This window comes from Rhinolophus ferrumequinum, chromosome 24 (assembly GCF_004115265.2).
Source record: "Rhinolophus ferrumequinum isolate MPI-CBG mRhiFer1 chromosome 24, mRhiFer1_v1.p, whole genome shotgun sequence".
Taxonomy (NCBI): domain Eukaryota; kingdom Metazoa; phylum Chordata; class Mammalia; order Chiroptera; family Rhinolophidae; genus Rhinolophus; species Rhinolophus ferrumequinum.
Window position 1 is genome coordinate 35,125,167 of NC_046307.1, and position 21,716 is coordinate 35,146,882.

The following is a 21,716-nucleotide window of genomic DNA, read 5'->3' on the forward strand; positions in this document are numbered from 1 at the left end:
GTTGTAGTCTTAGTTGTCTTTTTCTGAACACCAGAAAAAAAGAAAAAACATCGTAAGTAATTTCAGCCCAGAGATGAAAATTTCGAGGAACCACTTTCCTCCGCATTTTTTTCTTTTCCATTTTCGTTGGTCACGATGCTCTCCAAACCTAGTCTCTTCCTGACATGTTGTCTTTTCCTCAGAATGTATCTGCAGGTGTCACAGGAGCCACGGAATGTAGATTACACCTTTTGGAGATGTAGCCTGGCCACATAAGGAGACAAGTAGTTGAAATGTGTGTCAAATTGCTTGTTTAAATGACTCGAACCAACTTCTTAAAGCCAAGACAGCAGGGGCAGAGGATTTTAAAAGTTGGCAGGGGCCAAAATGACAAGGCTCTGCAGTCACCTGGTGAGCTGCCAACACCGACTGGAGGCTTCAAAAAATAAACTTGCTCAAAGGACACGAATCGAAAGTCATGTTTCAGCAGCCATTAAAACCAAATTATAGGCTTACGTTGCATCGTAAACTCCTTTCATTTTCATTATGCTTAAATTATTTAATTTTGTAGATAGAGAATGGGTTGCTAGGAAAACCCTGTGTGGAGTTGTCATGTGTGGTCGTGTTTACACGGGAGCACGTTCAGTGGTATAGTTTTCCTTGGTGCGTTTTTCCTGCGAGGATAGGGGATTGCAAGATTAGAGAACAGGAGGCAATTCGGAGTCGGGGTAGTAGTTTGAAAACATCAACCCTGACCTTCTCCAGAGATCGAGTCCTCAGTGTTCATTCATCTCTTGGAGGAGAGACGCTATCAACCCATGATTTGAGCAGGCTCACAAGTGTGTTTGTCGACTTGCACTAAAAAAAATTTTTATATAAAAAAAAGAAAATTTATACATATGCGTACACACACACACACACACATTTTTCAGTGACTTTTCAACATTTTTTAAAAACAGGATATTTTATCTAGAAGTCCAGATCTTTAGCTTTCCCAGAAAAACTTGATGGGCTGTCTTGAGTCCTGTTCCCCAAGTGGCTACATGGGCCTGGACCTGCATGACAGCTGCTCCCTACCTTCTCCAGCGCACCTCAGTCCAACACCTGGACCACTTCACTTTCCAGCCTGACCCCTACCGGTTCTTAAATTTGCTTCTCCCTGACTTAGAGGGTTCCATACTATTATCATCTTTAGGGAAAAAACGTTTTTTAAAGACTGTATGCAGTGTACTGGTTTACCAGGAAAGGGACCAGGGAGTTGTTACAGCCTTGAATGTCATGTTACTGTCACTGCAGTATTAATACGTTTCAACATTCCACTAGTCAGTCTTCACCAGCCTGCTTTCGCTAACCCAGTTTCTCATTCTTCACGTGATCCCTGTGGATAAAGGCCAATGAACGCATATGACTGATTAGTAACTAACACTGAGATGCTTCATGCGGTCTTCTATGTCCCTCTGGTTGGCAAACTTTCAGCCCTTGTCCACGTAGAGACTTGGCTTCTCTGCTGCACGTGTCCGTGGTGTGTGCAGCTCGAACATGCACTCACTGACGGTCGTGTCTCCTTCCTCTTTCTGCAGGCCCTCCAAACCACCACAGCCAGTCGACTCTGAGGCCCCCTCTGCCACCCCCGCACAACCACACGCTGTCCCATCACCACTCGTCCGCCAACTCCCTCAACAGGAACTCGCTGACCAATCGGCGGAGTCAGATCCACGCCCCCGCTCCCGCGCCCAATGATCTGGCCACCACGCCGGAGTCCGTTCAGCTTCAGGACAGCTGGGTGCTAAACAGCAACGTGCCGCTGGAGACTCGGTAAGTCCCCGTCACTGGTTCTGCCCGTCTCCCTACCTGAGTGGCACACACAGAGCCCCTGGGGAGGCTCAGAGTTCCCGTGGGGGAGAAAACCTTGGCCTAAATCATGAGACGAGTCTACCACCTCCTTGTTCTTCCCTTGGTAATTTGACCCGGGATGGCACGGTGATAGGTATTGCTTTGATCACATGTGTCTCCTCTCAATGCTTATGTACTCTCTTAGACAGCTCTTGTGTACCCAACTAATAGAATTAGCATAACATATTTTTACTCAGAGGCTCATGGGAAACATGCTTATAAGGGTATATTGACTGAAAGCTGCTGATAAATTATGCATTTGGCCTTTCTTGAAGTAATAAATGAAGACTCATTTGAAATTAAGTGTTTGGGGAGACCTTGAGAAACAATCCCTGATTCCAGACTGACAAGTATAATTTTAATTTATATTTCATCCAACGTGCAGTCTCACTTTAATCCCTCCTGTACACACTAACAGCTTGGTGCCTGAGGGGCAAACAGTAATGTATAAAAACAAACAAGAAAAAAGGGGCAGCGCTTAGGCTGGGAGGGAAGACTTTAAGAGTTTCAAAGTGATCTCCAGAACGGGCTTTGTTTTGTTTTGCTTTTGCTTCTGTCCTTTTCTCACCTTGACTTGTGATCGGCCAAAAACCATGACTACATTAATGACCTGAAAGAAGGCACTACAGTTACAGCAAGGCCGGCTGGCATGTCATTGACAGCGAAGGTTGTGAGTGGGTTGGCCAGATATTGGGACGGCCTTGCTGCTCCATCCCCAGACACGTGCATGGTTTGCATGCTCCAATGGTTATTGTTTCCTTGTCTGGGAGAACTATGGGGACGAAACAGAGAAAGGGACGAATTCATATTGACCCTTCAGAAAGTTCTCACACTGTTTTTAAACTTTAATAACTTAGGTTTGAGGAAAGACAGGCATAATCTGTAATCTTTCTGGTAACGGCCAGTGAATTCTCTGCAGAGAGCTGAAAACAATTTTGCAAGCCATAGCATTCCATGTTGTTTCTCTTTCTTTTATTTTTCCTTTTTTTTTTAGATCAGCATGGTCACTTTTAATAGGAAAGGTCCTTTTTTTATTGAGGTATAATTGACATGTAACATATTAGTTTCAGGGGTACAACATGATTCAATACTCAGTATGTATTGTGAAAGGATCACAATATGGCTAGTTAACAGCTGTCACTGTACATAGTTACAAAAAAAAAAGTTCTTGTTGTGATGAGAACTTTTAAGTTCTACTCTCTTAGAGATTTTCAAATATGCAATACAGTATTAATTATTGTCACCATGCTGTACATTACATTCCCATAACTTAATTGTTTTATAACCGGCAGTTTGTACTTTTTGACCCCTTTCACCTATTTCTCCCATTCTCCATGCCCCACCTCTGGCAACAAACCAGTCTGTTCCCTGTGTCTATGAGCTTGGTTTGGTGGTTGTGTTAGATTCCACATGTTAAGTGAGGTCATACGGTATTTGTCTTTCTCTGCTGACTTATTTCACTTGATGGCCTCAACGTCCATCCATGTTGTCACAAATGGCAAGATGTCTGTCCTTTTTGTGGCCAAACAGTATTTTATGTCTTATCTAGAATATCTTTGTTGAATACGACCATTAATATGCTGTACACTGTTGTCACTGTAATCACTCCAAACTTTAAAGTACTTTATTTTCTGACAATTATAGGTTATAATCTTAATCTCCAAGGCTTAAAGTATGGAGAGTCAATAGACTCTACATGCACATATTACATGTAATTGATATAGTTAGATGTCTGCATGGATATAGTAACCCACTAATAAACAGCTTTGCTGGAAGGTTTCTAGGCTGAAGCTGACTGATCCACCAGGCTTGACTCGGGATATTGTCATAGTTGAGAGTGGTCTTCAAAGCTGGATAAGACTTTCTGTCTTTCCTCCTTATATTAATGAACTGCCATAGAGTGTGTTGGGCACTAGTCAGCCTATTTTTACATTAACAGACTGCTGTTTGAAAAATAGGTTTTGGACATTAAGTCTACATACAGTAGACTAGATGAAGGAGGAGGAGGAGGAGGAAGAGAAAGGCAAGGAGAAATGTAGTAGCAATTATAGAAAAAGAAGGCAGAGAAGGAAAGAAGAGGACACCGTCACCGAGAACAACCAGTTTGTTCGGTGTGATTTATATATGCCCAATATTCGTGTTTCACATGCATTTTCTCTTTTAAGCCTGAGAACTATCCAGTGAAGTTGGGAGGAACCATTATTATCACCATTTTAACGATGTGATACTTAGACATTATAGGGGCAAAGGAACTTGCAAGAGGTCCGGGGCTTCAGGGAGATGGTACCTTATAAGCCACACTGGATGGAACTGTAATGGTTCCTACACACAGAATAAGGTGATGAGATGTCGTATGGGTGAATTATCACAAACCTATACGTATTGCCCTAATTGTTACATTTCCAGGGCAAGAGCCATCAGAGGGTTTGTTCCTCACAAAGATTTTCCCCTTGGTGATAACAACACATGAGCCACAGAAGCATATGTCCCATCTCCCAGCTTTTGATGTAATCAGTTGGTTTTCCAGGAGATTTATTTTGAACCATTTGTTATAAAGTGTTCCCTTGGCAAGGATCTGGTAGAGAGGACCAACAAAGCCAAGCACGTCACCTTCCTATTTACCTGAAGTAAGCTCTCCTAGAACTTGGGATCTGATCTGTAGAGTCCCACAGCAGATTGTTTGAATATTTAGCATTTCTCCAAGGGTGAGGGTTTCTCAATGATGCTTTTAGAGAAGGAGGAAGTTAGAGACAAAATTTGGGGAGTAGATAGAATTGCCAAAACCTTGAAGCCTATCAGGAGGAAAAAACAAGTGAGGACAATATCTAGACGTTCTTTGATCAGCGCATTCAAGGGCCACGGGTTAGAGATGCAAGGCCCTTGAGGTGGGGCTATTACCAGAAATCAGACACTGGGTGCAGAAGTCAACAGGTATTTGAAACTCCATTTGTGGAACTGAACACATGTAACTCGAATGGGCAAGTGGTCTCATGTATGAAAACTTCAGCAATAATGAATAGAATTATTGAGCTTTCTGTTTGTCTTTTAAGTATCATTCATTCAGCCTCGTATTAGCAAATATTTACTGAGTCCTTTGTGCATACCAAGGATTATGTTGGGTACTGGAGAGACGATGATTGAAACATGTATCTTGCCCTTAAAGCTCACACAGTCTAAAGGAGGAGGTAGATACATAAACAAAAGGATAGTGCGGTATGTACAATAATGGAAGCATAAAAGTTACAGTGATTGTACAATGGAAGAAGTGATTAACTCTCTCAGAATGGTCAGGAAACGTTTCACAGCTGAGGAGCTATTTGAACTGGGCTTTGAAGGACGAGTGAGAGTTTACCTAGTAGATAAGTAGGAAAAAAATCAAAGATGAGACCATATTGTTTGTTCCCATGCCCCACAAGTTTTTCACACAATCTGGGAAACTACAACTGAACGAATTTATTCATTCAAAGGCTGAAATATTGTGAGTTTAATAGTATCATTTTTTTTTACCCACCAGAAAAAGTGTAGGTATGGGAGCTCCTCTTTTAGGGACATGATGCCGTACTGGGATTCCCATTCCTATTTTCTTATGTCAAGTAAGGACTGATTAACCACATCAAGGAGAGAGAGCCACTGAAGGCGAGACATTTTGGAGGCTGATTATAATGTGGTCATCAATATCAGAAATGAAACGGAAATTTACAAACAGCTTCACCACTTCTACTCTCCTTGACAGAGACTTCTGGGTGTGATGGAAGGATTTCATAACTCTGGGACAGGATGAGCAGACATTTATCTGCCACCCCTAGAGACTCTAAGCCAAGTCCAATGTGTTTCTTTAGACCAGTGAGGAAAAAACCCTTGCCTCTCTGCCTTGCTTTTTGATATTCCCATATGTCTTAATGAGACATGTTAGATCTTCTCTGGACTGTGATTTTTTTGCTTTTTTGTTGTTTTGTTTTCCTGTGGCAAGTAGAATTAGAAGTGCTGATTGAGGAGGCATAGCCAGAAAAATAGGACTGTACGAATTAAGAATTTAACACAAGACACAGCATATAAGGAAAAATTCTGTATCACTGTTAATCCTATGAATAATGCATATTCATTCCTACTACCTAAAGCACTCAATTCATGTATCAACCATAAGATAATCCAAGCAAAACCAAATATCGGGCAAAAGAAATAATTGCAAGACGTCTGCACCGTCTTTTGTAACATAGTGTGCAACAAAATCACTCTGCCGACCATCTTTCTCTCATCCAGCTCACAGAAGGTCTGAGAACAAAGTCCCTGTGTGATTCTTTCTTGATATCACCTGTCTATCCCTTCCTCTCCTGAGAGTGACAAGGTCAGGAATCTTCCTAGCCAGCTGCTTCTTTGGGAGTTTCTGAAGTCAGCATCTCTTGTCTAAAACAGTAGAAAGTAGCTCAGTGACAGAACCTACCTTTTCTTCCTTTATGCATTTTGCTGAAGCAAGCTTCTCTCTGAATCTATCTCGGCAGCAGGTCAATAAAGAGAATCCCTAAGTGGGACAAAACTTCCCTCTGAGTTTACTTTTGCCCTGAAATACCAGAAGCCCTAATTTTAACCATCAAGATCCTCAAGCTACAAACAAGTTTTCAACTTGCTTTTTAAAATGGGCATCTATTATTCATCCAGAAAACATCTCTGAGAACCTACCATGTGCCAGGCACCGAAGATTCAGCAATGAACAAGAAAAATCCTTGCCTGTACAGAGATTTCAGGCTGAATGCACAGAGACCCTGAACAAATGACTAGACATGTGCCCCTATCGTGACAAATGGAGTAAGTGCCATGCGAGGCATAGAGAAACCAGACCCATGAGAAATTGGCATTTAAGCGGAGCCCTGAGGATGAGTAGGTGTTAATTAGACTTAAAGTATGTTCTAGGTGGCAAAAAAAAAAAAAAAAAAAAAAAAAAAAAAAAAAAAAAAAAAAAATGACCCGCTGGGGAAAGAAATACTAAGATGCCAGGAAGAGAAAACAAGCTAAAAAGGCAAGCAAGGGCAGGATCAAGCAAGGCTGGGACTGGGTTAAAAGTTTTTGGACTCTACTCCAAGAACAGTGAAAAGTCATTGAAGTATTTTAAACAGGAGAATAAAATAATAACATGTGGTTGATTTGCTTTTAATTATGCTAGCTGCCAGGTAGTGAGTGGATGGGGAGTAGGGTGGAAGGTGTAGCAAGACTAACTGTCCAGGTTAGAGAATATTATAATGACTAAGATGAAAGGTGTTCCTTCCATTGGGAGCTCTTTTGCTACAGTATCCATAGCTGTTTGGCTTTCCCCTGCCAATGTGGCAAGAGGGTGAACACTCACACCTGGGAGGTAGATTTTGAAGGTAGAATCAGTAGGAATTAATGATTGCTAGAATGCAGAGCTGTGGGCTGGGTAGGCGTAAGTACGAAGACCAGTTTTTTGACTTAGGAGGCCGGATGGATAGTGCTGTCGTTTAGAAAACAAAAGTTCCATTTTAGAAATATTAGAGAAGTAAGGGTAGCTGTTATTTGCCATGCTTATTTCGATTCAGAAATAGTAGTTGTGACGCAGAAATTCCTGCATTTACAAATAATAGCATGTTTACTGCCTCTGAAGCTCTCGGCAATTGATTTTCCTCTTGAAAAAAAAAAAAAAAGAACTCCGGAAATTTTGTTCAATGTTAAGTTCTTCTACATGATCCTACAGGTCTGTGAATAGCAACATTTCTTTATCAAATTCTTTTTGCTTGAGCCTTAGTTTTACGTACATGATCCTGGTTAATTCCTCTCGCCCTTCTGTTAGGTATTTGTTGCTATCTCTATTTTAAGTAAACATAAACAGGCTTAGGAAGGTTACGTGACCTACCCATCTCCAACTAAGTGAAGTGGCAGAGCTGGGACTTAAACCTGGCTCTCCCGGACTCCAAACCTGATGCCATGTTCTTAACCACAACATGACAGTGCCTTTGGCCGGGGGCAGGGGGCAACTTTACGTATCCTGATGGCAAACAAATTAATTTGCCCAGGCTGTGGAAATGGTGGAGTTGACGCATCGTAAGTGACGTAAGGCCAGACCTCACCTGGGGGATGAATGCCAGCCCCTTCCTGGATACAGACTTAGCTGCTAACAAACTCATGTGCGAGGCAAGCCGGAAGGGGCCCCCCTCTGCAGCTCTGCGGGATTGGTGGCCTCCCGAGCTGGGACATCTGAGATCTCGCTGCTCTGTGGCCCTGGCAGCACAGGATACCTGTGAGCTGATTTGCAGAGGTTCACTTCTGCACATATTATAAACCAGGAGAACAAATTGTCACTCCAGAAACAAGAAGCATTCCTACATTTTTAGCTCCCCTCCCTGATTTATATGGTAGTTTTTCTTCCACACGGGGCTTTGCCAGACTGGTAGGTGAAGGCCACTGGTGGCTGGCTGACTTTGGTCCTGTTAGGAGCGTCATTGTTCTTCCTGTTCGAAGGAAGTCGTGAAAAGTGCTCCGAGAGAACTGAGCACACTGGGCTTGGTGAGCGGTATCTGGAGAATCTGATCTGTTGTCAGCGTTCCCAAAACCACACATTGTGTCTTCAAGGCGAAGTGACGTTAGCCTCCTCTGGACGTCTTGCTGGTTATGCATATTTAGGAATTGAGACACAGGACCTTTTACGAAAGAAGGGTTTCGCGGAGAAGCAACAAGATCCTTGCAACAGCCTCACTATACTGAACTCGAAGACTCCTCTAAACTTGTTCTCAGATTGATTTTTCTACCTAAGGATTAATTTCCTGACAGAATCACTGATAAGCTTGATCTTGAGAATATTAAACCAAGGTAACCTGGTTACTTTTTTTTTTTCTCTTTTATGCTTTCGAGTGAGGTTTAAAACCAGAACTCATTCTGAGTGAACCAAATGCGTTCAAGCACTTTTCAAATCAATAGGCAGCTTGAGTTCTCCATATTGCAAAACATGATGCCCCCTCTAAATTCTCATCAGAGGCAACATGGAAATTAATGAGACCTTTAGGTTAGCCTTTCAAGCTCAGCCTTATTTTATAGCTTTGCCTTGCCTTTTCGACACCGTGATCCCGCCTGGCCACCAGCAGCATTTCACGTTGCAATGCACTTTAATTTTGTAGTTTTCTTAGTCTTCCTTGGAAAGTGGCAGCTTATTAATCTCAATAACTGAGCTGCTCAATAGGCAAGCTCTCCAATGAGAAACCAGACTTTTTTTTCCCCCCTGGCAGATGGAAACAAGGAATTGGTTGTTGGATAGAGGCGAGGGGTGGGGTGGTAGAGAAAAAAGCCAGTTAGGAGGGGCACTCCATACCCCACATCCCTTTCTGACAATTGGCAGGAAAAGAAAGCAAACCGAGTCTAATCCACTGCACTGCAATTTATGGCGTGTGGTGTTAAACACACTCAAACCCATTAGTAAGAAAATAAATAAAGTGTTGTGGCACGTGTGCAAATTACAAGGTGCATTAAGAAAGAAACAAGCATTGCATCTTATTTAAGACCTCTCCACCCTGCTCTTAGTGTGGTTTGCAAACTTCGAAGCATCCTTGAAGGTGCAGGTACCCAAGGAGAGGCTATCCTTTTTAAATTTGGCTCCCGCTGTACAATTAAAGCCCTGTTACGTCCATTAAAGCTTTGGGGACCTGAACTTCTTACTTGCAAGTTAACACAGCTACGCCTGTAGGTAAAAAGAACTTAAAAATAAAAGAATAAAAAAATAAAAAAGCTGTCCCTCTGCAGCCTGGACCTTGGGGACCCAATTATAGATTGAGGCCATCTCGTGGCCGTGCCTTGTAAGCGCAAGATTGCCCCGAGTCTATAAACGTGAAGACTCTTGAGTTAAATTCACAGTTGAAAAAAGCCAAATATTTCCATCTTTGTCTGAGTTCTTTCACCCATTCAGCTAATACCAACTGTCATTCCCTTGGGGCATTTCCTGAAGCCTTCCCAGAGGATATTTTATCTGGCTCAGACAGGGAGAGACTTGATGAAGCGCAGGGCTTTTTCTAATTCTGGCTCCCCAATGATCCTTTTCTTTTCACAGAAGCCAGATAAGGCCTCCTGGTTCTCCCAGGCAGGGGATGCAGGCGCTGCAACTTCTCTGAAGTTTCCTTTGATTTATTAGTCTCGGCCTCGCCTGCCTTTGTGAGTTGGGACCTTGTGTCCCCAGAATTGCAATCCGTCACAAGGCACTCAGCCAGTTCTCTCAGCTGGGGCTGCATCTTTTGGATGATAGGGGAGTGTTCCAGAAACTTTGTCTCCGATAGCTTTTCTCCCTTCAACACCCACCAAAGAATTTGGACTATTCTGTGAGTCTCCTTGGCAAACACCCATCTTTAGAGGTCATGACAACTCTAACCACAAAAGATTACTCTCAAAATTGTGTGTTTTTAAATCCCTGATAGAATCATTTCTTGCTCAGAATAACTGTTTGATGAATCAGCAAATGCTCCTAATTTGTGTCATCAGTGTTTTAACTGTGCACGCCTTATATTTCAAAAGACAATGAATAACACTTCTCTTTTTCTGTTAGATTACATTGAAATTGTATTTCAGTTTGTCAAAGCTTCAATTGAGTATGAGCACCCACAAGTCCATTTCTCAACAATTAGCCTGTAAAGATATTGCACACCAACCATACGATGATCAAAAGCTTATTTTTAAAATATTATTTGAACCTGCACTGAGAGAAGGTCCGAAATGTTGCTCTTTTTGCATTGTTGTGCTTAAATAAGAATTTATAATGGAAAGCTTAATCTTAGTGACTTTTTAACGTCTTATGAACCAGATCCTCTTACTGTACTTGAGAACGCGGGTAAGAGGCATAAGGTGCTATTAGGTCCATTTAAGCATTTGACGGGATTCTGGAGGAATCTACCCCACCCTTGCCAATTCCATAAAATAAGAGAATAAATAAAGCCATCTGGAAATGGGACAGTGCTGCATACACGTGGTTTTGTCGGTGTCATGGACTCTGTCTGCTCTCTTTGTGTGTTAATGTCCTGCAGCCACGTGCCGAAGGCCTTCTGATGCTCAGAACCCACGTGAGGAGAAGTTGTGGCCACATCAAAAGTCTTTTTACTTCCAGGAAACAACTGAACACTTTGGTTCTGTTTTTAGTCGTCACTGGATCCTCAATGCCTGCTCTGTGCCAAGTATTGTATTAGGCACTTGACACTGTGTTATGTGATCTGATCTATCCGTGTGCGATAGATACCATCGTCCCTTTGGGCATGTCAGGAAGGTGAAACTTGGGAAGATGAAGGGTCTGGGACAGAATCAAGATTCTGGCAGAACTGCATTCAAGGAGTTAAACTCAGGCATTAGGAGTCTATCCCTCAGACTTGCTTTTCTCTCTCTCCCGTCATCCTTCTTAAGCGGGCCTTCTTATGTGAGATCTTCCTGGAAACTACAGGCTATTTTCTCATAGCTTAGAAACTTAACAGGGAAAGGATTTCTTCTTCCTGACCCTTCAACAACTCTCCTTTTATTGAGTTTCACTGAGCCCAAGTAGAGTCGCCTGCCCCCGTGGGACCCAATCCCTGAGGCCTGGAGAGCCGCCCATGCTGTTTGGCTAGACCTGGGTCAAGTGCCCACGTAGAGCCTGATGGGGGGTGGGGGGGGGCGGGGGGGGAGAAGAAGGGTGTGAATGCCATAACCAAACACCATGGAATTAGGAAATCATTAAAAGGGAAAGAACGAAAGAAAAAGACAGGTCAAGTTCAATGCTAGTTCTCCTGCAGCCTACCTGTGTTTTCTTATTGCCTGATTATAGTGATTTTCTCCTCTAGACACATAAGTTGAGGGAAAGGGCTGGAGGAATTTCAGGGCATTGCCAGGGCACAGAAGGGGGTTTACAGCTGATTCCCTTATAAAGCAGGAGGAATAAGTTCCGGTAACTACTTCCCATCCCCTTCTGATTCATCACCCTCTCTGGTTCACTTCTCATTCATCCCACGACTTTACCTTGGAGTTCACTGTGGCCACTTAATGCATTTTAACTTTTATTAGTCTCCTGATGTCTCTTTGAAACTCCATCTTCTTCCTGCAAAAGTGCTTGATTCCCACATTTTCTAATTAAAACATGCTCATTTATTGTCTTACTAACCAGTGCTCTTTACGAGGGCTCATGATGAGAGCGTTAACTCCAAACAAACTCCAAGTGCTTCCCATCTCCAGAAAACGGCCGGAGAAGCAGTTTCACCTTTCTGAAGTTGAAGTACTTTGGAGAATTTTTGGGTTTGCTTTTCAAAATGAAACCATGAATGGGACCCATTTAACTCCGTGCTCCAAGCTGCTGTTCTCAGCAATGCATTTTATCCTCTTTGTGGTGAAAAATCGCAGATGGGACATTTGGCAGGGCCAGTCTCCTCCATAATGGACTCTTATATAGATACCGTCAGAAGAGTTCTACATTTAATTAGGTGAGACATTTTGTCCTAAAACGAGACATGTCCTCATGTCAGTAATTATGCCCATTGCTATTTACACTCCCGTGAATTCATTTGCTCTTTAGAAGTAGAAGGCTCAGTGAAGTAGGGGGAAAAGGAATCACAGATGCACTTAAACCCACCTAAAATTGCAGTCTGATCGTGAGGGTGGCACTGGCCCGGGTGTGAGAACAAGGTAGGAAGGGCACATTCAGTATGTGTCCGGGAGCGCTGTGTTTTCTGAGAGGTCCCCGTCACTGGCTGTCTCTGGAACTAGGAAAGCAGTGTTATGGTGGGACCTCCTCATATCCTGCTGATTTTGCTCCTCTTCAGCTTCACAGTCCCACTCCGTTTGGGGAAACGGGAGAAGTGTAGAATTCTCTCTAGAGCTAAAGCTGAGGGCTATTTCAGGGAGGGAGGGAAGAAGGGGAAGGGGGAGGGGGGAGAAAGAGAGAGGGGGAAAGAGAGGAGGTTCTTGGGGTGAGGAATACAGAAATAGTTTATACTGTCTTTTGGGAAGCTGGTCCTTCACTCTGGTCACTGTATCAGAAGGCAGAACATGAGAGAGAATCAAAGTCAACAGGATGTAGGTTGACCTGATCTTTTAAGAGAAGAGAGAGTCATTTGGCGGCACAGAGGCAGAATTTTCAAACTTGAACCCATGTTAAGGTCACCTAGTGTAGCCCAACGTCTGTGCTACACATGAGAGCGAGGGCCACGTGACTCGTCCAGGCCGGCTCTGAATGTCCGAATGGGGCAGTAACTCGGGCCTCTGGCTCACTCCTTCCTTACTTCACCTCACTATTTTCTGCATGGTGGGGGTTTCGATGCCTGTCTATCCAGCACAAAAACTTTATCTCCATCTCCTTCTGCAAAGGAATGGTCAAGAATTTAAGATGCAACATTAGAACACATATTGCAACAGATTTGATCTTTCCAGTTATTTTATTATAAATGTGTGCATTCTCTTGGTAAAAATATTCAACAATTAGAAAGATAAAAAGTGCAAAGTAATACTCCCTGCCCCTCTATTCCTTTTTTCAGGGAAATCTCACTTGAAGGCTTATTATTTTAGGCTTCCAGAAATTATTATGAATGTCTGAGCATACTTTTTTTTTTAGTTTAATATAAATGCAATCATATTAGACATTACATTTGGCAACTTCCTTTTTTAATTTCATAAGATACCGTGGAAATCATTTCAGGTAATTTCTTGTAGACTTACCTCATTCTTTTTTAAAGTCTATATAATATTCCAGAATGTCATCATTTATATCTCTTCTTGATGGACATTTAGATTGCTTTCAGATTTTTGCTGTAACAAAACTGTAACGAAGAGTCTTGTGTATTTATCTTTCTTTGCATACTTACATGATTATATTTAAAAGTTAAATTCCTGGAAGTGAAATTGCTAGATCAAAGGGTATATATAATGCACATTTTGAATTTTGATTGATTATGTCCATCTCAACTCAAATGTTACAATCTTTCTTTATTCCTTCTTCTTTCATCTCCTGAATTTCTTTTATGGGTTTAAAATAAGAGCCCTGAAGTTAATGGTGTTGGATTTTAAACAAGAATTGAAAGGATTTTCTTTTTCAAGGATTAATGTACTAAATAATACTCAAATACTCTAGAAACTCAACTCCCCTTCTTACGTGCCAGGCATAGTACGAGATAGCGGTGTAGCTGTGGGGCGAGCTGACTCGCTCACTCCCCTTGCTTCCAGCTGTAGGACCCTTCCTCTGTGTTCCCAAACCATGCCCCAGTGTGGCCTGCGTGATTGAAGACACCTAACCTGTGCTGCCTTCTGTTTTCTCATTTATCACTTGGCAATTTTAAATTTGACTCTCCTATCCATCCACCTTGCCATTAATCTACCTAACGGGGGTATTATAAGAATGTCTAAGACGACTTAGTCAAGTGTCTGAGGCCCCAAGAGAAAGGCCTAGTACAGCAGTATCGTTGTTCTAACTGTTAGAGGAGAGCATTATGATCAGGAGCTCGAAAATCTGGCAAGGAAGACAGCCTCTTTTGTGAAATAAGTACGCGAGGACTCTGTCAATCAGGGGCCCTCCAGCCAAACTGATATAGTTTCTTTATCTGAAACTCTGATTTTATGCTCAATAAAGATTTTTGTATTTCCCACTTCCCATTGGTAATCCCATTACCAGCTGTGTTTGTAGGATTTAGCTTAATTCAGCCAGTATTTATGGAGGTCCTATTAGGGACTGAGGGTAAAGGATGAAAAAGATATGGCCCTTGTCCTCTGGGAATTGCAGTCCAGTGGGAGAAAGATAGCTGAGCCGATGATTTGTATTAGTATAAAACGTAAGGTGGATGTAAACTCAGGGAACACGGAGTGGTGAGGGACACCCACCTCTACCTGGTCAGGGAAGTCCGGCCAGTAGGAATGTTATCGGTCCCACGTTGATAGAAAAGCGAGAGTTACCCCATCAAAAGGGCATTTCAGGCAGAGACATAAGAATGAAAAATGGCCAGAAAGCAGTAGTGCAGAAGCATCCCGAATCCACTGAGCCAGGACTCGGGAGCCAGTGCTAGAGTAGTCTCATGGCCCATGTCAGGGTCACCTTGCAGACCCAGTCAAGCACCTTATGGTTGTCCTGTGTGGTTTGGGGAGCCTGCGAAGAGACTTACGCAAAGGTGAGTTATGGTCACAATTGCAGGGAGCAGGAGGAAAGACCTTGATGGACAAGCACTGAAAGTTCCCTGCAGTTCACCAAGGGATCCCATATGGAAGAAAGGAAGGGAAGAAGGAGGGAGGGAGGAAGGAAGGGAGAGAGAGAGGAAGGATGGAAAAAGAAAAGGAAGTGGGGGGAAGTAAAAGGAAAGAGATCAGTACTTAAAGCAGGAACTCTGTGGGATTCGTTGATTGCTATCTCCATCCCAGTACAAGCCAACGTTTGTTGAGGGTCTACTCAATGTCAAGAGTGTGCCGAATCTCTCACTTAATCCACATAATGTCCCTATGAAATGTTTTCAGTCGTTTTCACCACTTTCCATATGACGAAGCAGATTCACCAATATCAAGTCATATTTGCCCAAGGCTACACAGGTGACAGGTGGGGCAAGCAGGCTCTAAACCCTACATAGGAGTACTGCCAACAGTTTACCCATTAACCACTGCCCTCCGGTCTCTTAGAACAAGGAGGTGCTGTCCCAGCGTGACCCTAACCCTGACCTTCCTCCTTCCTGGCTCCTGGCCTCTCCTCCCCACTGCCCTCACAGAAATGCACACCTTGCTTTGATCTTCCTGTGACCACTGAACCTCTTGTCAAACAAAACCTGAGAGCCAGCAAGTGAGCCCAGTGCAAGTCCACGCCTCTGAGATGTCTGCAAAGACAGCCTCCCCCGACCACACTTGCCTTCAGGTTTTGTTTAATTCTGCCACTTGCAAAGAAAATGCCTGAAGGTGGGCAGCTGCCTTTTAGTCTAACCTGCCACCTCCCTGTCAGGGAGCTTTCAATTCACCATGCCTCAGTGTGTCCAACTGCATCTTCGTCAAGACTTCCAAGATGGCAGTGACAAGCTTTTTGGGTACTTAAGGCAAACGTGCATGACAGTTTTCCTTGACACTTGAATTTTTAAAAAGCATTGCCCGGGGCCCTAGGAAACCCAGCATTTAAGAAACCAGGAGCCTTTCAAGGAAGCCAAGCTTTCCAAGTCTGTTTCCCTGGGACTTGTTTTGTGACAGGGAAGCTGCCGCGGGATCTGCTTGAGAGTACATTAAGTGCCATGGCAGTATCTATGTGTTGATGCTAAATGACAGTTGCCTTTTTGAATGGCGTTTTTTGACGACTGAATGTATGGATCTATTTTGTGCATCATCAGTGGGTGGCCTACAAACACGCTGAACTGGAACACTTCTGCAAAGCATTAATTTCTGAGTGTCCAACAGATATATGTAGGCAGGCAGACACGTCACCGGGGTTGCTATAAAGCTTAATTAACATCCCTGAAGAGCTCTTATGTCATTTCATGAAGAGTGCTAAGTAAGAAGAAAATATTGTGCCCACGGATATTATACATATAAAGAAATGGGGGTAAATACATGGATAGGTCTTCTTATATTTGCTTATGCCCCTGAGGGTCTGGTGTAAATTCAAATGAGAAAATAAATTGTATTAAAAATAACCATCTTTTATTTGAGGTTTAAAGAAAAAGAACAGAGCCCCAGATTTAAATGCTAGAAATCTCTACATACTATTGATGTGGAAAAAGCAAATCTAATACACACAAAAAAATAGTTTTGTTGGTTTTTTTTGTTTGTTTTTCTTTTCTTTTCTCCACCAGTCCTACATCTAAGATTGCTTTGAAGACTCAAGAATTCAAATAAATCAGTTTTTGTTTTTCTTTGTAGGTCTTGAAGAAATCCCATAAAATACATAAACTGTCCTTTTTAATTTTTATAGCAGAGCTATGCCTTCCTTCTTCTCTTCTTTCTCTCCTTCCTTCCTTCCTTCCTTCTTTCCTCCATCCAGTGTCTACGTCTTGAAAACCTTCAACGCTCTAGGCACTATTCAAAAATCTAACCACTATTAGGGTTTTTTTGCTCACTTGTTTGTTTTTCATTCCTTTCCAGGCTTTAATATACTCATTCAGAAATAGAGGGAACTAAATTAGAACTTCTCAAAGGTGTTCCCCATTGAATACCAGTTTTAAGACTAGGATGGCGGGTGGGTTAAAATAGATGTAGTCAGATAAGTTAGGAGAATGATAAATATTGTATAGAGTACTGAAATATATAGGACATTTAATATATTAAAAGCAATCTCCTTAATTTTGTTCACTCCAGTATTTCCCTAATATTGTGGACCACTTTCTTTACCAAAAGCTAGTTAAATGCAAATATACTTGGTGAGCCAAAGAACATGCTTTGAGAGCTTATATTTCAGATTCTCTCTGATGTCATGACAGAAGTAGGAAGCCCAGAATTTCTTCAGACCCTTTCTAGGGAAGGATTTTGTGATTTTGCTTTCTAAAATAAAACCTAATTTCTCTCTTGGCCTAAACTGTTGAAATTCGTCACACCCAGTCTCATTTATCAGGTTCTGCAATATTTGGACCTGGCAAGTAAATGCTCAGAATATGCACTAACAATAAAACGTTTTTTTTTTTTTTCAAATGTCATGATAGATAGCTTTCCTAGAATATAAACCCTAGAAGCCTCTTGCTAAAACCTCTTCCCCGAGATGAGAGACTGTTGACCTGGGCGTGTTAAAACAGTTTATAACATATGAAGTGTTGTTACTCTTTCTGTGACTACTGCACCTGGCTCCTTGGTGATGGTTCTATTCTAGCAATTCCTTAACAATTTTCTCAAACAAGCTCAGGACATGGGTGGATGCAAGGAGACTGACAAAATGTTTAGAGACAACCAATTTGACCTTGCTGAGGAATTCAGAGTTAATCATTTCCTACCTGTAGAAAACAGCTAAAGCTTCCTCTAAAAGTTTAACATAGGATTACCTTACGACCCAATAATCCCTCTCTTAAGTATATCTCCAAAAGAATAAAAAACAGGCGTTTGTACTTGTACACACATGTCTAGAGCAGCACAATGCACGATAGCCAAAGGGTACATGCAACCCAAATGTCCCATCAGTGGATGAATAGATAAACAAAATGTGTACATCTATACAATGGAATAGTATTCAGCCTTAAAAAGGAATGAAATACTGATGAATGCTAAAGCAGAGATGAACTTGAAAACATGGTAAGTGAAAGAAGACACACACAAAAGGTCACATATGGAGTGATTCCATATATATGAATATTCCATATATATGAAATACTCCGAAGAGGGAAATCCAGAGGCAGAAATCTGATTCATGGTTACCAGGAGATGCAGGTAGGAGGAAGGTGGGAGTTACTGCTTCGTGGCCACAGAGCTTTCTCTTGGGGTGAGGAAAATGTGTTGGCACAAAATAGAGGTGGTACTTGTACAACCTCGTGAATGTACTAAATGCCACTGAATTGTACTTTAAAATAGTTAATTTTATGGTATGTGAATCTCACCCCAATAAGAAAATTTTAATTAATTGAAAGAAAACAGCTAGAGGATCAGTGTGTTCCCCTCAGTGGGAAACGTCTCCTCAAAGGAGAATCAAGACAGCTAGGCTGGAGAAAAGATGCTAGGGAAAAAAAATGTCTGTTCCCAAAACAGGCTTTGAAATGGTTAACTTTGAAAATGGACTACCAAAAATACCAGTACGTGTGATTTGATTAATACCGGTGAATGCAATATGTTAACATCTGGGAAACTGTCAACATGGCCCCGTTCTACATCATGGTAAATGCAGCTCTTCAGGCTTGCCTGAAGTCGCTGAAGCACCAAAGATAAGGAAATGAAGAAAGGTGTGTGAGGCAGAGCTCCTTTGTTACAGAGGTGGGGGAGGAAGAGAGAGATCAAGGGATACTTCCCTGGGTGGAGGAGGGTAAGCATAGGATTTTTCAGAGATGAAAACCATTCTCATCATTTTCTTTTCAAAGTGATTTGGAAGAGAAAATGCACCATGAAATCTTCATGTTTGCAGAGATACCAAACCCATGAAGATAAACTGCTCTGTAGGTGGGCAGAGAAGTGACAGATAAGGAGCAAGTACATTTACCCAAAATTCTTCCAGACTTACAGGAAGATTATCTCTGAACTCCTGGTTACAAACCAGGAACTGGGCCCCGAGATGAGTGGAAACTAACGTGTGAATATATACATCCGTTGGGTTGCTGTGGAAAGGGGGAGAGAGGGCTGCAAAATGCTCAGCATCACTAAGTAGCATCTTAGAAATGGAACAAAATTGCATCATCCCACTATTTTCCAAAGCCATGTGTATTCTTAGTGGATATAATCAATGTGGTTATGGCTAACATACCTCAAGAATAACAGGAAAGTTGAGAATTCCAACTTAAAAGATCCAAAAAATGGGAAGTCTCTCAGGAAACATGCTAAAAGCCTCAGAATAGAAAGACGAAGGTTTCTCAAAGGATTTAAACTAACCATGTGTAGACATAATGAGAACATGGTTTTTGTTTACCAAAATCTTGAAAATCCAGTGACAGGGCGTCCCTTGAAGAGGACACCATAGGATAAATAAATAGAAGTGTTGCATCTCAGAGCAGACAGAAACCTTTACATTCATCACTTCCTACAGGCAATATAAAGTAAACTATTCGAGATCTAGATTGGTTCATGTTTTATTCATTTACTGAAAATTGATAGAGCACCAAACATGCACTCATTCAGGGCCTGGGGATAGAGTGGTGAGGAAGGCCCTCGAGGGACGTACATGCCACTGGGCGAAGCAGACAATAAGCAAGGGAAAGAATGAGGTAGCTACTCAAAGAGATGAGCGTTGGCCGAATGAGAGGGCAGGGTCACCACCATGACCCTACCTACCCCAACAACCAGTCATTGGGGGTGGGTGGGTCCCCAGGCTGCAACCTTGGGCAAGGTAGGGCGATCACATGACAGGGTCAGAAGGATTAATTAAGGAAGCTTTTCTGAGAAAGTGACCTTTGAGGGGAGACCTGAAAGACCTGAGAAGGAGGAACCATGTAGAGATCGGAGTTAAGAACTTTCAGACATGGGGAGAAGCATGGCCTCTTTATGGACAGCAGAAAGTATCGTGGAAACCCCAGCAGCAGAGCGAGTGGAGGCTGGGAAGAGAGGAGGCAGACCGAGAGGTGCTTTGTGGATCCGGCTGAGGAGCTGGATTGCTTCCAAGTGTGGAGGAATTGGGAGATTTTAAGCAGGAGAGGAATATGATTTGATTTGTGTTCCTAGACAATGACTGGCTCTTTTTTAGAGGATGGCTGTAAAGAACCAAGGTGGAAGGAGGGAAACCTATTTAGAAGCAGCTGTGTGCAGTAGGCCGGGCATTAGGTGATGTGGACGTGTAAGGTGTAAGGAGAGGACGGGTATCTGTTGGAGGCAGAGGGGGAATCAACTGATGAGGGATGTGGTCTGAGAAAAGAACATGAACGATAGTGAAGCCTGTGAGGTAGGTGGCATGGCACCCACTCAGATGCCACCCTCTAGGACGGGAGCATACATTTTGGCCCAGTTCCTGGGAGTGTTGGCAGCCAACAGATCTCAGGCAGTTCTTTTCTGGGACAGAACTTCAGCTGAAGAGAGCCACCTCTCCCAAGGTTACACCCCTGGGGACAGCCCACATCCAGTGACTAGTCCAGGGGAGGTTATGAAGGCCCAGCCTTCTCAGCCCAAAGTGCAGCAAGTCTACAGAGCCATTCCAGCTCCAGAGCCCCCCAGGAGAGTGGCCAAGGTGGGCTTTGCAACAGCATCATAGCTCAGTTTCTCCCTCTGCCCTGCCTGCTTCCTTCACTCCTTCACACGTGGTTTTCCCCAAGAACACTTTCTAATAAACTTCCTGCAGGCCGAGTTTTCTTCCTCGGAGTCTGCTTCATGGAGATGGCACTTGCACAGCTGATAGGTGATAACTTCTTTAACCAATATGGGGGAAGCCCAAAGGAAAAGGACAGTTTGGAGTGAAAAATTGAGGGTTGTGTTTTGGTCATGTTAAACTTGTTCCACGTAACTGCATCCAAACGTAGAGAGAGCAATAGGTGCAAGATTGAGGGGTGGCTAGACTATTCTGGACAAAAACCCGCAAGGCAAAGGGCAAAGAAGACAGCCAAGCCTTTTCCCCACAGACGACTAGAGTGAATTCCCCTGGAGTCTGTTCTACCATAGTAATTTTTGAGACTGAATGCTCCTAAATCTGCTTCCTTTGTTCAAAGAGAAGACACAGTTTAAAACCCTTGTATTTGGACTAAAATCCAGATTCTCTGCCCTCAAAAGCATATATAATGTAGTCGCCCATCGTGCTTCCCTCTTCTTTCTGCCACTCACCGCATGTACCACTGTATTCCAGCCACACTGTTCTTTCACATCCTCAAAAATTAGCTCTTTCCCTCCTCAGGGCCTTTGCACGTGCGGTTTCCTCTGCCTGGGATGCTCTTTTCATGACTCCTTGCAGGAGAAGCTGCTGCTTTGCCTCAGACCTCCCCTGATCTTCTCTGCAGAGAGGAGTGGCCGCGCTAATGTAATCCCGCGGTTTCTCTTAGCTCCCTGTTTCCTGCACTTATCTCAGGTATTTGCTGGTTTATCTGGACTTTTGTTTATGTGGTCTGTCTCTATAATTAGGAATTCTCACATGAGGATAAGGACTTATTTAGCCTTGTATCGATGTGCTCAGTAAATATTGGTTAACTCATGACTTCCCATTTTAGATATTGTATCCTTTCCAAGGACGTGGGGGAAATACAGCACAGACAGGTATTCAGCATCTCCTGTGGGCCAGCTTTTGTGCTCACAAATTGTATTCAGTACCTCTTTTAGCTCTTCCAGCAGTTCTGTAATGTAGATATTGTTAT

At 42.7% G+C, this 21,716-nt stretch overlaps 1 protein-coding gene across 3 annotated transcripts in view; it reads left to right on the forward strand.

The window, feature by feature from the left end:
* The window catches only part of TENM2 (teneurin transmembrane protein 2), a 1,147,948-nt gene that overhangs the window by 874,659 nt on the left and 251,573 nt on the right, over window positions 1–21,716 (forward strand). For all 3 annotated transcript variants that reach the window (XM_033096732.1, XM_033096733.1, XM_033096735.1), the window contains one exon: window positions 1,560–1,794. In XM_033096732.1, the coding sequence (XP_032952623.1) occupies window positions 1,560–1,794 (235 nt within the window). The remainder of the gene's footprint in view (window positions 1–1,559; window positions 1,795–21,716) is intronic.